The sequence below is a fragment of the Lottia gigantea genome (genome assembly GCF_000327385.1).
Source record: "Lottia gigantea unplaced genomic scaffold LOTGIsca_17, whole genome shotgun sequence".
NCBI classification, from domain to species: domain Eukaryota; kingdom Metazoa; phylum Mollusca; class Gastropoda; family Lottiidae; genus Lottia; species Lottia gigantea.
The window spans coordinates 1,734,286-1,747,959 of record NW_008708133.1 but is presented as its reverse complement, the minus strand read 5'-3'; the positions used below and the strand labels follow the sequence as shown (position 1 = coordinate 1,747,959).

At 29.3% G+C, this 13,674-nt stretch overlaps 1 protein-coding gene across 1 annotated transcript; it reads left to right on the top strand.

Annotated features, from left to right (window-relative positions):
* Window positions 1-9,939, top strand: LOTGIDRAFT_113559 (hypothetical protein; the record flags this gene model as incomplete). The annotated part of the gene is made up of 23 exons (XM_009051681.1): window positions 1-86; window positions 832-1,000; window positions 1,318-1,452; window positions 1,628-1,734; window positions 1,952-2,175; window positions 3,536-3,633; window positions 3,854-4,000; window positions 4,195-4,365; window positions 4,614-4,721; window positions 4,837-4,917; window positions 5,188-5,343; window positions 5,612-5,777; window positions 6,131-6,327; window positions 6,661-6,774; window positions 7,034-7,180; window positions 7,364-7,438; window positions 7,589-7,781; window positions 7,963-8,144; window positions 8,377-8,463; window positions 8,792-8,896; window positions 9,117-9,200; window positions 9,416-9,516; window positions 9,804-9,939. The coding sequence occupies 23 exons, from the start codon at window positions 1-3 to the stop codon at window positions 9,937-9,939; spliced, it is 3,069 nt and encodes a 1,022-aa protein (XP_009049929.1).
* Between the last annotated feature and the right edge of the window lie 3,735 nt (window positions 9,940-13,674).

Genomic DNA, 13,674 nt, shown 5'->3' with positions numbered 1-13,674 from the left:
ATGTTTGTTGCCTTTTTATTACAGAGTAACTCTGTGAGAAATGGAGCATCAACAGATATTGATGAGAGTCTATATTCTAGACAACTGTAAGTACACATTAGTTTCATTCATTTTTTATTCATATAATTATATTATTATTATTACACCCACATTATAATGTGGTCGTATATTGTCGTCGCCCCTGTCCGTCCGTCCGTCCACAATTAGCTTGTGAACGCAATAGAGACGAGTTTTTATTGGAATGAAATTTGGTGTGATCATTTATAAGCTTATTTATCAGATCTTGGACAAGTTTGAATTTGACGATCTTTCGATTTATTGCACTTGTCGTATGAAAAATGCGTCATAATTTGGTTTTCATCCGATTTAAATGAAATTTGGTGTGATTATTTATAATAATGAGATCTTAGTCAAGATTGAATTTGACAATATTTCGATCAACGGAATTTAAGTTATTACCCTTTATGTCAGAATTTTATTAAATAATGTGTGTTTGTTTAAATCAACAATATCTTGTACAAATTAGATTTTTGGTATCACTTGACACAGATAGGTGACAGCCCTTGATATACTGAAAATGTATCAGGAAAGTGGGCTTATATTGCTAGGCAACAACTTGTTTCTCATATTTATGCCAAAGTTTTTATACTACGGTTATCATCAAAATAAAATGGTTACCTCTTACAAGGCCAATCTTTCTTATGCTTGCTCAGCTCCTTATGTTGTGTGAATCATTCAATGTCTTTATAAGCTTATAATGTAGTTTGTGTGTTTTGTATCAAAATAAAGTAACACTGAGTTGCTATTCCAACTCTTGTAATATTATTATAGGTACGTGCTAGGACATGAAGCTATGCGGCGTATGGCTCATTCCAATATATTAATATGTGGTATGAAAGGTTTGGGTATTGAAATAGCCAAGAATATTGTATTGGGTGGTGTTAAGTCTGTAACAGTACATGATAAAGAAAATGCTGATTGGATGGATTTATCTTCACAGGTAGTAAATTCTAAATTTGTAATCTGATTATTATAGTTTAGTGTGTAGTTTTGTTTTCATACTCATATGTCAAGTTGTATAATCTATCTTAAAACTTTATTAATAGTAAATGTACAGTCATGGCTAATCCTAGAATAATATAATAATATTTCATATGTATTTATATTTGTTACTGTTTATTTACATAGCTTATCCAAAATAAAGATATATCAAGCAATTTTTACATATTCTATCAGTATATATACTTTCTTCTGCTAGTTTTAAATTTGCTTTCTTATTGAAGATAATAAATAATGAGTTCTTTATGAATTTTAAAGTTTTTTCTGAGAGAAGAAGATTTGGGTAAGAATAGAGCTGAAGTTTGTACACCAAGACTAGCTGAATTAAATAACTATGTACCTGTTATTGCCCATACTGGTGATTTGACTGAAGATTTTCTGAAAGGGTTTCAAGTAAGTAGGTCTTACAATGTTTGGACAAACTGTCTTTTTGGCGAGATAAAAATTTGATAGATAAATAGAATGACAATTAGAAATAATGAAAAAAGGATTTCTGAATTTATTGTGAATTGAAATTAGTGAACTACGCTTTGTAATTTTATTCATTTTTTTGTGTTTTGTTTTGTAGGTTGTAACATTGACAAATTCTTCACATGATGAACAGTTAAGGATTAGTGAATTATGTCGTAAAAATGGTATAAAATATGTTATAGCTGATACCAAAGGGTTATTTGGGTGAGTCTATTTCTATTGACAGTACAAGACGCTTAAAACTAAGATATGTTTCAATGGAAGGTAATTCATAGTTAAAATAAAAAAGTAGATAGTCAAATAATTTGGCAAATTTGGCAAAATTTTGAATTTTAAGGACAGAATTACATGACATGCAGTGTTCCAAACATGGTCAAAAAATTGTTTTCCTTTCTAACATTTATGTTTTGTCTATTTTCAGTAAAATATTTTGTGATTTTGGTGAGAATTTTGTTATAAGTGATACTGATGGTGAACAGCCTACAAGTAATATGGTAGCTTCAATAACGAAAGAAGAAGCTAGTGTAGTTACATGTGTTGATGAAACTAGACATGGCTATGAGGATGGTGATTTTGTAACCTTTCAAGAAATTCAGGGAATGACTGAACTAAATAATTGTAAACCAATCAAAATCAAAGTATTAGGTATGTTACTTGTAGTTCAAAATGATAATTTTATCACAAAATAGCATCCATAAGTACAGTTTTTGACAGACTCTTTGCAAGTTTTACTCCATAGTTTAGTTTTTATGGTACTAATGAATAGTAGTAAATGTATAATAGTACATATCGAATGTATACAGAAGGAATAATTGTATGACTTTTGTTAGTTGTATGGTCAATCAGATACTATTTTTCACATCAAAGTTTTAATTCAAAAAATTAAAGTCAAAGTCAATATTGAAATGAATTGAGAGATAACAGTGATATATATTATTAATGGAAGATTGTAATAATCTTGTGTATGTAATATCTGGCTTGTTTTTTATACGCCCACAGGAAATGGGGGACGTATATTGTCGTCACCTCTTTCCGTCCGTCCGTCTGTCCACAATTGCTCGTAAACACTCTACAAGGCACAATTCTTGATTGATTTTGACAAAACTTGGTATGGTTGTTTATAATCACCCAAGGATGAACCCTATTGAAAAATCAGACGAATCGAAAAATATTTACTATGAGTTATTGCCCTTGTTCTTGAAACGCTCGTAAACACTCTAGAAGGTGCAATGTATGACGGATTTTGATGAAACTTGGTATGAGTGTTCGTAATCGCCCCAGGATAAACCATATCGAAAATCAGAAAAATTAAAAAATATTTAGCATGAGTTATTGCCCTTGTTCTTGAAAACGCGTTCAATTTTAGCCTGTAAACACTCTAGAAGGCACTATTCATGATGGATTTTGACGAAACTTGGTGTGAGTGTTTGTAATCACCCAAGGATAAACTCTATTGAAAATCAGAAAAATTGAAAAATATTTAGTATTAGTTATTGCCCTTGTCCTTGAAAACGCGTTCAATTTTTAGCTTGTAAACATTCTAGAAGACGCAATTCTTGACGGATTTTAACGAAATTTGGCTTGAGTGTTTGTTATCACCTAAGGATAAAGCCATTTGAAATCAGAAAAATTGAAAAATATTTAGTATGAGTTATTGCCCTTGATCTTGAAAACTTGTTCAATTTGTAGCTCATAAAAACTCTAGAAGGTATGATTCTTGCTGGATTTTGACAAAACTTGGTTTTATTATTCATCACAGCGCTGAAGATTGAATATTTGTCTTGAGTTTTCACGTGCTAAAGATTGAAACTTTTTCAAGGACTAGGGCAATAACTCATACTCAATATTATTCAGTATCGCCCTAAGGAGTTCAAAAGAAGTGTATGACTGAAGGTTGAATATTTCATACTGGTGATTGTTACTGTACTGCTAAATATTTATATTCAAAATCAAAGCTGCCAGTGGGCATATATTACCTTGCCTGGCAAGCTATCTTTTATTTTAGGTCCATATACATTTAGTATTGGTGATACAACAAGCTATTCAGATTATGTAAGAGGAGGAATAGTTACTAAAGTAAAAATGCCTAAAACCATCTGTTTTGTAAGTTTTCAGATTTTCTTACTTGTTTTCAAAGTGATAAAGATTTATTTAGTATTACCTTAAGATGATTATTTCTGAGAACCATTAACATGTCATGTTTAATGTTTCCTTTTGGATTTAAAAAACCCGAATTTAAGATGTTGTGTTTAGGTTGAACCATTTCAATTTGTATTTATATCTAATGTTGATTAAAGAGTTTTTTGATGTGACTATTTAACAGAAACCATTGTCTCAAGCTATCGAAGAACCAGAGTTTTTAATGACAGATTTTGCCAAGTTTGATCGCCCTGGTTTACTACATATTGCCTTTCAAGCATTGAGTGAATATCAAAAACAAAAAGGAGATTTACCTAAATCATGGGACAAGGTAAGACTCTGGATATTCCTTCTAGAAATATTCATTATGATTTTGAAACAAAACAAACAAATATGGCCTGATTATTTTATCTACAACGTTTCAGATAACTCTTAGAACGTTAGAGCATGTTTGGGTTGTTTAATCTTTAGTACTTTTGTGTTAAATTGTACAAGTTAGCCATTAGTCAATCATTTTTATTCCAGAATGGTGCTGAAGTATTTCTCACTATATTTAAACAAGTAAATGAGAAATCAAAAGCTAAAGTAGATGCGATTGATGAGAATGTATTAAGATTATTCTCCTATGTAGCTAGAGGTGATCTCTGTCCAATGCAGGCTGTGATAGGTGGTATTTCTGCTCAAGAAGTTATGAAGGTTAGTTATATTTAGATTGTAAGGTTATTCCACTGTTTAATCTTCCTTGTATGGGGATAGTGACTATTAAAAATGCATTAAGACGGGACGAAAACACCAATGTGCCAAGAACATACTAATGAAAACACATTAAGATTTCTTTGTTCTACAGGGAACAGTAATTATAATCATATCCCTTGTTCTTGAACATTGGTCTTGTTCTGTAAGTGTCAACATCTGTATTATTGATAGTGTATGTTTTGTTGTAGGCATGTAGTGGCAAGTTTTCTCCTATCTACCAATTTCTGTATTTTGATGCTATAGAGTGTCTACCTGAAGAACCAGAAAGTAAAATAACAGCTGATAATGCTAAAGCTGTAAGTTTTCTTTTATCTATTATTTTTCTCACTAATAACAAAGAAACATCAAAATTTTATGTTTATAAGTACAATCATGGTTGTAGTTTTACACTGGTTTTACTTGTTTTTATAGAAAAACTGTAGATATGATGGACAAATAGCAGTATTTGGTGATGGATTTCAGAGAACATTAGAAAATCTCAATTATTTCTTGGTAAGCTGTAATTTTTTATTTGATAATGTTTTTTAGAACGACTGCTTTATAAATTTGTTTTTCTGACATTATATTTTATTGGTATAAAATTGTGATTTGATATTTATTCAGTTGTTGTCAAGTGTAGAGGTGAATTTTATCGAGCAGATTGACAAGTTCAATCAATACTAGTATCTTGTGAGTGTCTTACTCTGATGGTCAGAAGAACTATGTTTTATTTGCTTTGTAATGTAAAGATAGATATTATGAAAAAGATGTATACATTATTAGGTAGGAGCAGGGGCTATAGGATGTGAAATGTTAAAGAATTGGGCTATGATGGGTATTGGTTGTGGTGAAAACGGTCAGGTTATAGTCACTGATATGGATACTATAGAGAAATCCAATCTTAATAGACAATTTTTATTTCGACCATGGGATGTACAGGTATGTAATATTTATAACCATGTCTTTGTCCAATCTTTTGTCCAAATTGATGTTGATGCCATTAACTTACACTACCAATTAACAAGTAAGATATACTGAGAATCATTATAGGTTTTAATTATTTTGTCACTTAATCTTCCAAATTAGTATTATGAATTTGGATAACTTCAGGTCATTAAAATTTTGATATTTCGTTAAAATGTTTTCAAGAAGCTTATGAAACGTATTACTAATTTTTTTTTATTTAATATTATTAACTGCTTTTCAGAAAACTAAATCTTCAACTGCAGCTAATGCTGTGAAACAAATGAATCCTAATATTAAGATATTGCCTAAAGAAGATCGTGTTGGACCAGATACAGAAAATATTTATACTGATGATTTCTTTGATCAGTTAGATGGTGTAGCTAATGCATTAGATAATGTTGACGCCAGTAAGTTGTTGCTAATAAGATATGTTCTTAATAGAAATTTTTATTGAATTCTATTGAAAAGTATCTATAGTGATAACATTATGAGAGATAAATACCTGTGCTATACCTACTCTATATATATTACATACATGTATATTGAAATACAAAAATCAAAACCTAAATCATTTGGCTATACCTACTCAATCTACATCATTGAAATATATAAAAATATTGATATATTATATACATTTCTATATTGAAATAAAAATATTAAAACAAAACCTGAACCATGTTGCTACTAGGGTTGCACACTTCAATCTAAAATATTTTGATATTGTATATTGAAATAAAATGAAATTCTATGTTTATTATAGGAATGTATATGGATAGAAGATGTGTATATTACCGTAAACCATTATTAGAATCTGGTACATTAGGTACTAAAGCTAATGTTCAGGTTGTCATACCACATGTAACTGAATCTTATTCTTCATCTCAAGATCCACCAGAGAAATCAATTCCTATTTGTACACTTAAGAATTTCCCTAATGCTATAGAACATACTCTACAGGTTGGTATAAATATTTTAGTCACATTTCTTTTACTTTTATTTGATAAATTTGAGTAAAGTGGAGTCTCTTAGATGAGATGTCTTGACTTGTAATATTTGAAAGTCTAGTGTTTGCTGTTACAAAATTGTCGTTGGATCTTGTGTTTAACTGATTGATTGGAAGTTAGTGTTGTAACAAGTTTTGAAATGTCATATTATAATGGGTCTGAAAATGGTTTTATCTCAGAAAGGTTATATATTAAGTAATAGTGAAAGTAAATATTAAAACATTCACTTCAGATGCATGTATAATTACACAAATAATATGATTAGAACATTTTGATATTTCTTTAGTGGGCTCGAGATGAATTTGAAGGATTATTTACTCAGCCTGTAGAAACAGCTGTACAGTATATCACTGATCCTAAATTTGTAGAAAGAACTGTCAAGTTACAAGGAACACAGCCCGTAAGTTAAAACAAGATATTTTATTTTTAATGAGTTGAAGGAAATCATAAGAAGATGTGCCAGCTCACCTTTCATTGTCCATGATTGAATCCAGTAGGTGTAGATGGTCAAACATAGTTTTTATGATTAAAAAAATTTCGTAGTCTTTGTGTTAATGATAATTTTGGCTGAAATATCAAATTTGATTCTTAAGCGAGAAAAGTTCTTAGAAAACTTGTGATAAATGTGATAGTTTATGTTTTTTTATTACATTGTGTAGGCTGAAACATTTGAAGTTGTGAAAAGATTTCTAGTGGATGAAAGACCAAAAGATTTTCAAGATTGTGTGACGTATATTAGGAATCATTGGGAGAAGAATTATAATAATGTTATTAGACAATTATTGTTTAATTTCCCACCTGAACAGGTTAGATTAAACTTTTCATAATTATCTTGTATTAATGTTCCATTATTGAATCAGGTATTGGCTTGTCTAGTATATCAAAGTTCTATTCAGAAAAAATGAATGAAATATGGCTAGAAATAGTAGTTTTTAAGTAATTTAAGTTACATAGGACTGATTGAATTACTTCTGATTTATTTATTTCAGACTACAAGTACTGGAGCACCATTTTGGTCAGGACCTAAAAGATGTCCTCATGCCCTGACATTTGATGTTAATAACGTAAGTACATAGGAATCAATATAATAGCAATTGTTCACTTAGCATTAGCAATTCTTCCAATTTTGATAGGCTGCTTTGATGCCTGAAATAGTGGTTGAACATAAAACTCCATTGCTATTTCCTAAATTGAATATGTATTGATTATTGTAGGAAACTCATTTAGACTATATTGTATCTGGTGCCAATTTACATGCTGAAATGTATGGTCTAAAACAATGTCGTGATAAGGAAGCTATTAAAACTATGGTATCTAAAGTAAAGGTACCAGAATTTACACCTAGATCAGGTGTTAAAATAGATGTAACTGATGCTGAAGCTCAAGCTAGACAGAATGATGGTTTTTGTGGTATGTAGTCAACCTATTAAGGAATCTGGAACAGCAGCTCAAATTCTTAGACCTGTTTATTAATGAGTATAGATGATGCTGAATGACGAAATGTCAAAAAGTAATCAGTATCTGAGGAATTTTCAGTTTTCTACTAATGAAATAAAATAATTTATCAAAAAAATAATATATTTTTTAGATGATACTCAGTTAGAACATTTCCAGAAATCCATTCCACCACCATCAGAGTTTAAATCCTTGAATCTTACACCTATAGAATTTGAGAAAGACGATGACACCAACTTTCATTTAGACTTTATTGTTGCTGCCTCTAATTTACGTGCTGAAAATTATGATATCCCACAGGCAGATAGACATAAGGTTAGTACCAGATGTGGATTCAAGCAGTATTTTACTGTTCTTTAAACAAATGTTCAAGATATATGACTGAGGAAGGGTTTTGAAGCTTATATCTTGTTAGGTGAAACCCTCCTAATGAGTATGCATATTGTTTGGGTAACTGCTATATTGTATTATCAAATATATTTCTTTGTAATGTTGCTTTGACCATTCAATGTTAAGATTATGTTAACAATGAATTTATTACTTGCAGAGTAAACTGATAGCTGGAAAGATTATACCTGCTATAGCTACAACTACAGCTTTAGTTGTTGGACTGGTAACATTAGAATTATATAAGGTAATTAGCTACTTTATGTATTGTATAATTAGAAGACTTTATTGAATAACAATTATGTCATTGGCACATTAAGGTATTGGCACACAATTTTTTTTTTTAGGTATTAAATAGTACCAATTACCATGAAGGGACTGTTATATCTTATATCAACTCAGGCTGAAAATAGGTCAGTTGTCTGAAGATTGCATAGCGTGAAGCTCTGAGTAACAACATGTTTTTTTTAGGTCCTGTATTAATATTTCTATATCGCTCTACAATTGATGTATTGAGCACTATTTTCACAGTGAAAATATTTCATAATATCCTATATCTCTTTTTTTTTGTATAGCTATCTCAGGGTCATAAGAAAGTTGAATCCTTTAAAAATGGTTTTGTTAATTTAGCTTTACCATTCTTTGCCTTTTCTGAACCAATTGAAGCACCTAAGAATGAAGTAAGTTTATTATATATGCTTCTGTTTCTATTTTCTTTTTAGAGAATTTCTAATTGCTTTTATTTCTGATGTATGTCTTGTTCAATATTGAAGTTGTCAGTACAGTCATGAAATTGAAATTTGTCACTAATTAAATCCATTGGAACTAAAAACAAATGGTATTGGTTATGACTTGTACGTGAAATGCTGTATACTAATAACTGATTGTATTATATTACAGTATAACGGACATAAATTTACATTATGGGATAGATTTGAAGTTCAGGGTGAAATGACATTGAAAGAATTTTTAGACTATTTCCAGGTTAGGATTTTTTTTATGTTTAAAAGCTAGTACAAAAAGTTGTAGAACTTCCGATCTCTAATATCTTTATGAATGAAAGTTTTATGTGGACTTCTTTAGGAAAATTGTATAATTTTGTGTAAATGATGTTATTTGAGGTTTAAACTAACCATAATATGTCACTGATAACATAATCCTAGTAATCATACTTTAATATATTTATTGGAATTTTACAGAAAGAACTTAATTTAGAGATAACAATGTTATCACAAGGAGTATGTATGCTGTACTCATTCTTTATGCAGGCAGCCAAACGAGAAGAAAGAATGGTTTTACCGTAAGTATTAAATACTTATATCATGTGATTTTTAGTCGGATAATAAACCTTCATGAAATGATTCATGTTCATGTGTTGATGTTTTAGAACAGAATCATTAAATAAGCATCTGTTGAAGAAGTCGTACTATTTTTTAATTCTGATATCATTGAATGAGAAAGTAATATTGTATGTACACATATATTACCACTACATATAGTTATGCTTGGTTTCATCAAGCCAGTATTTTATATTTAGTTTATTTGCCATAGTTATAATGTCAAATTAACAATGTTAATTGTTTTCAGGATGTCTGAAGTAGTGAAGAAAGTGTCGAAGAAGAAAATAGCACCTCATGTTCGAGCTCTGGTGTTAGAAATATGTTGTAATGATAAAGATGGGGAAGATTGTGAAGTACCTTATGTACAATATAAATTACCTTAAATACCATTTAGTCAAAATATCTGGTATATTTTAAGAACCAAGTTGGAAAAATCAAGTGAAAAGTTCATTTTGCTCTTAATGTAGTTCACTTATTAATGCTGTTCAATTTTTGCTGGATTAGAATCAATCAATTTGGAGGTCTGTTCATGAACTAAATGTATTGTATATTTGACTTATCAGTGCTATTATAATAATTATTAAGGTGTATCTTCTTGCATTGTCTGGTTTCCTGTACAATTCGCTAGATATTATTTATTAACAAAATGTTGTCATCTATATCCACAACTGGACACAGCTTCTGTTCAGAAATAAACCTGGAAACAAATGTCCAATAGAGCATATTTATTGTATGAAAAAACTTAACAGAGCAGTGTAATACATTTTGTATTGTAATTAATTTCTACTTTCATTAAAGCTACCCTTACACCATATTATTACCATTGAATTACATTTCTCAGATTTTCTCAAGAAAATCACTATAGTCTTTGGGAACATTTGATGATGAAATGTGATTCACATAGCTGCTACTAAAAGCTAAAAAATGCTTTGGTCATTTTAAGAATCGATTCATCTCTGTTCCCTCTATAGAAGGAAAATTTCCTTATGAATTTGTGCCACTTTGACCTTATATAGACGGTGCAAAGGCCGTTGAATATATTTAAGGGACAAATAAAATTAAAGTGTTTATACAAAAAGGTTTTATTATAACAATGGCTCTACTACAACACACTTCTGCATCAGTTTTATCAAGAAAATGTTATCTTGATGGAATAAGACATAGTTTACATTATGTACAGTCGTTAACATGTCATTCATCGCAAATAATTAGATGTCAATTTATCAGTATAAATATATGACCTAAATTCTTAAGACCAAATTACACAGGCTTTGAGAATAACTTTCATTGGTTAATTGGGTATTAATAGAGTTAAATTATTGTAAAAATTATGGTTAAGATATTTATATTGTATTTAAATAATTTACTGTTTGAATGACGAATGGGTTAAAAGACATCACAATGAAACAATAACAAACTGGTATTTCCAAACTATCTAATAAAATCTACTTGTGAATTCATTCAAATAATAATATACAGGTGATCACTGAAGTCTTAAGTTTCCTTAATTATCAAAATTTATCCACAAAAATAGTACTTTTAATGCTTATAAGTACAAAAAAAAGTAATAGTCACTTTAAAGTAATCCAGAATTGCAGAGGAAATTTACCAATTTAAATATATAAACTTTAAACAGCATCAATACATTATAAAGTAGGCCAACTATTTCCCTTATAAAAAAGGAATTACTTTATAGGTTTTGTAGAAGAGATTACAATGGGACAAAACAATCCTTGAAATAAGCAAATGGATAAACAAAAACTAAATCTTGATTTTCTGACCAAATTACACATTATTCCATATGAACAGTCATAATATTGGCTGGTCCAGAGTTTGAAGATATCTATATCTATGGTTTTTTTTTTTTACACACCATGGTTGATAGTAGAGCATTACCTCACCTAATACACAATCATTTCAATTTGCTGTTCATATTGGGTACAAATATACCTTATTTTACAACAGATACACCAAAATGTAGAATTTTTATGAGGTTTATTACTTCATGATCTTTGTTCAAAAAATCTTAGCTAAATACATTATTCCTGTTAGCAGCCAGCCCTTGTAAAAACTAAAATATAGTGTCTTTGATAGAAACAGTTATTTATCTAGTAAATGTGATAACTGAAGACATACGAAATAGGAATATTGTTGGTATGTAAGGAATAAAATAAATAAGCTAAATATCATGGAAACATTCAATTAATAAAAAAATCTTAGAATATATACATAACATTGAATATGTACATTCACATTGTACATGATATTATATATAGTGAGTAATGTACTGCTCACAATATACCCTGCTCGCATAATACACACAGAAATTACATACTTATCATTTCTTACATTGAAAATATTTCAGTAAAAAAATCCTAAATATGTAAAAGTATATATATATATATATAATTATATTAGAAATGAAATACTACAAGTAGGAAATCTCTATAAATAATAAATATATCTTTTATAATCATGGGATTAAAAGAGGGGGGGGGGGGGGTTAAATTGGGGTGTCATCTTATATAATATATACTCAATGTAACACTGACATGTTATATATAGATGATAACATCTTAAGACAATATATCTACAAATTTGATCTGAATTAATTTACAAGCTTAAGCAGTTTTGATTATAGACAACAAGCTATTGTAATTGAATGAACTGCTAAACTTTGTCATCTATTAATTTGCCTTCTCCCTGAGCGAGGGTGAAAATAATTTTGATATAGGATATTAATAAATTCCGGAGACTGCAATCTTCTCCACCATTATCTGTACATCTTTAATTATAGTATGCCTTCCACCAAAACACCACACATCACTGATTGGGATTTCCTTTTACATTGTTTCCTTCATCAATTTCATCCACAAATTTTTCCATAGTTAATTTTATAGCGACAAGTCAGCAATCCTCAAAGGTTTGTTAAAATCTGAGCAAATGTGTTTTGGGGAAAAAAAAAAAAAAATTTGGAAGAAAACTAAAAGTCAATGGTTGAAACTTAATTGAAAGACATGGAAAGGGATTGACAATAAAAGCATAAAACATTTTGTGTTGAATAATTTGTCCCATGCAAACTTACAACACATAAATCATGGCAAATTGAATTTGAATTACAATGTGATCTGGTGAAATACTGAATAGCAACTAAATGTGATTTGTGAAACACTTCTAGTGAAACAAAAACAAGTGTTTGCTACATTGAAACATTAAGACTCAATATCATATCTATAATGCTTTTATACTTACTTTAAAATTTTAACTAACAATCAAAAATACATATCTAATACCAAAAATAATAAAAAAAAAACAATACTAGTTTTGGCTAAAATAGTGAAGACATGTAGGATTATGAAGGTCTATCAGGTTGTTTTGAATATGGTATTGATCTTACAAGTTTAGACCAAGGAAGCTCTTAAAAGTTTTTTTTTATTTTAATAGTTGACTTCGTATTTATTTCCGACCATTTCAGAAAGGAGCGTTAAATAAAAGTGCCCTAAAGGAACAGCAAGCACAATAATCGGTCCCTGAGAAGATATTTTTACCGATATATGTGAATATTTGGCCAAATTTATACAACTGTGAACAAGTAAATATAATATATTAAATTGTAGTATGAGGATGCCAATGTGTACATATATAAATAAATAAATATAATATGTATATATACGGAGATCAAACTAGTACGAGAAGCTGTAGCCATATATTCATCTAGTTTCTATTGACCAAATATTTTTTACTTTTATGTTTAATTTATCTTCATAATGATTATTATTTCAATAACATGACATTTACCAGAAAACTTACGTTTTGTAATACATCTAAATGATTTTCTAACATTCAACTTGAAAAATAAATGAATAATTTTAAAGTTGGGTTAAAAATGAAGAAACTAAAGAGAGAAAAGGGTATGGAAATCTATGATCAGCAGTAAATAGCTACTATCTATATAATATAGTGATCCAACAATAAACTTCCATTTAACTAACATATATAATATAGAACGCTAATTAATGTCAAATGGTTTTCTTTAAACATTCATTACTACTCTCTTTTTAAATACAAGATTTGATACAAACATGATAAACCAATTATAATTTCACACATAAATCTTA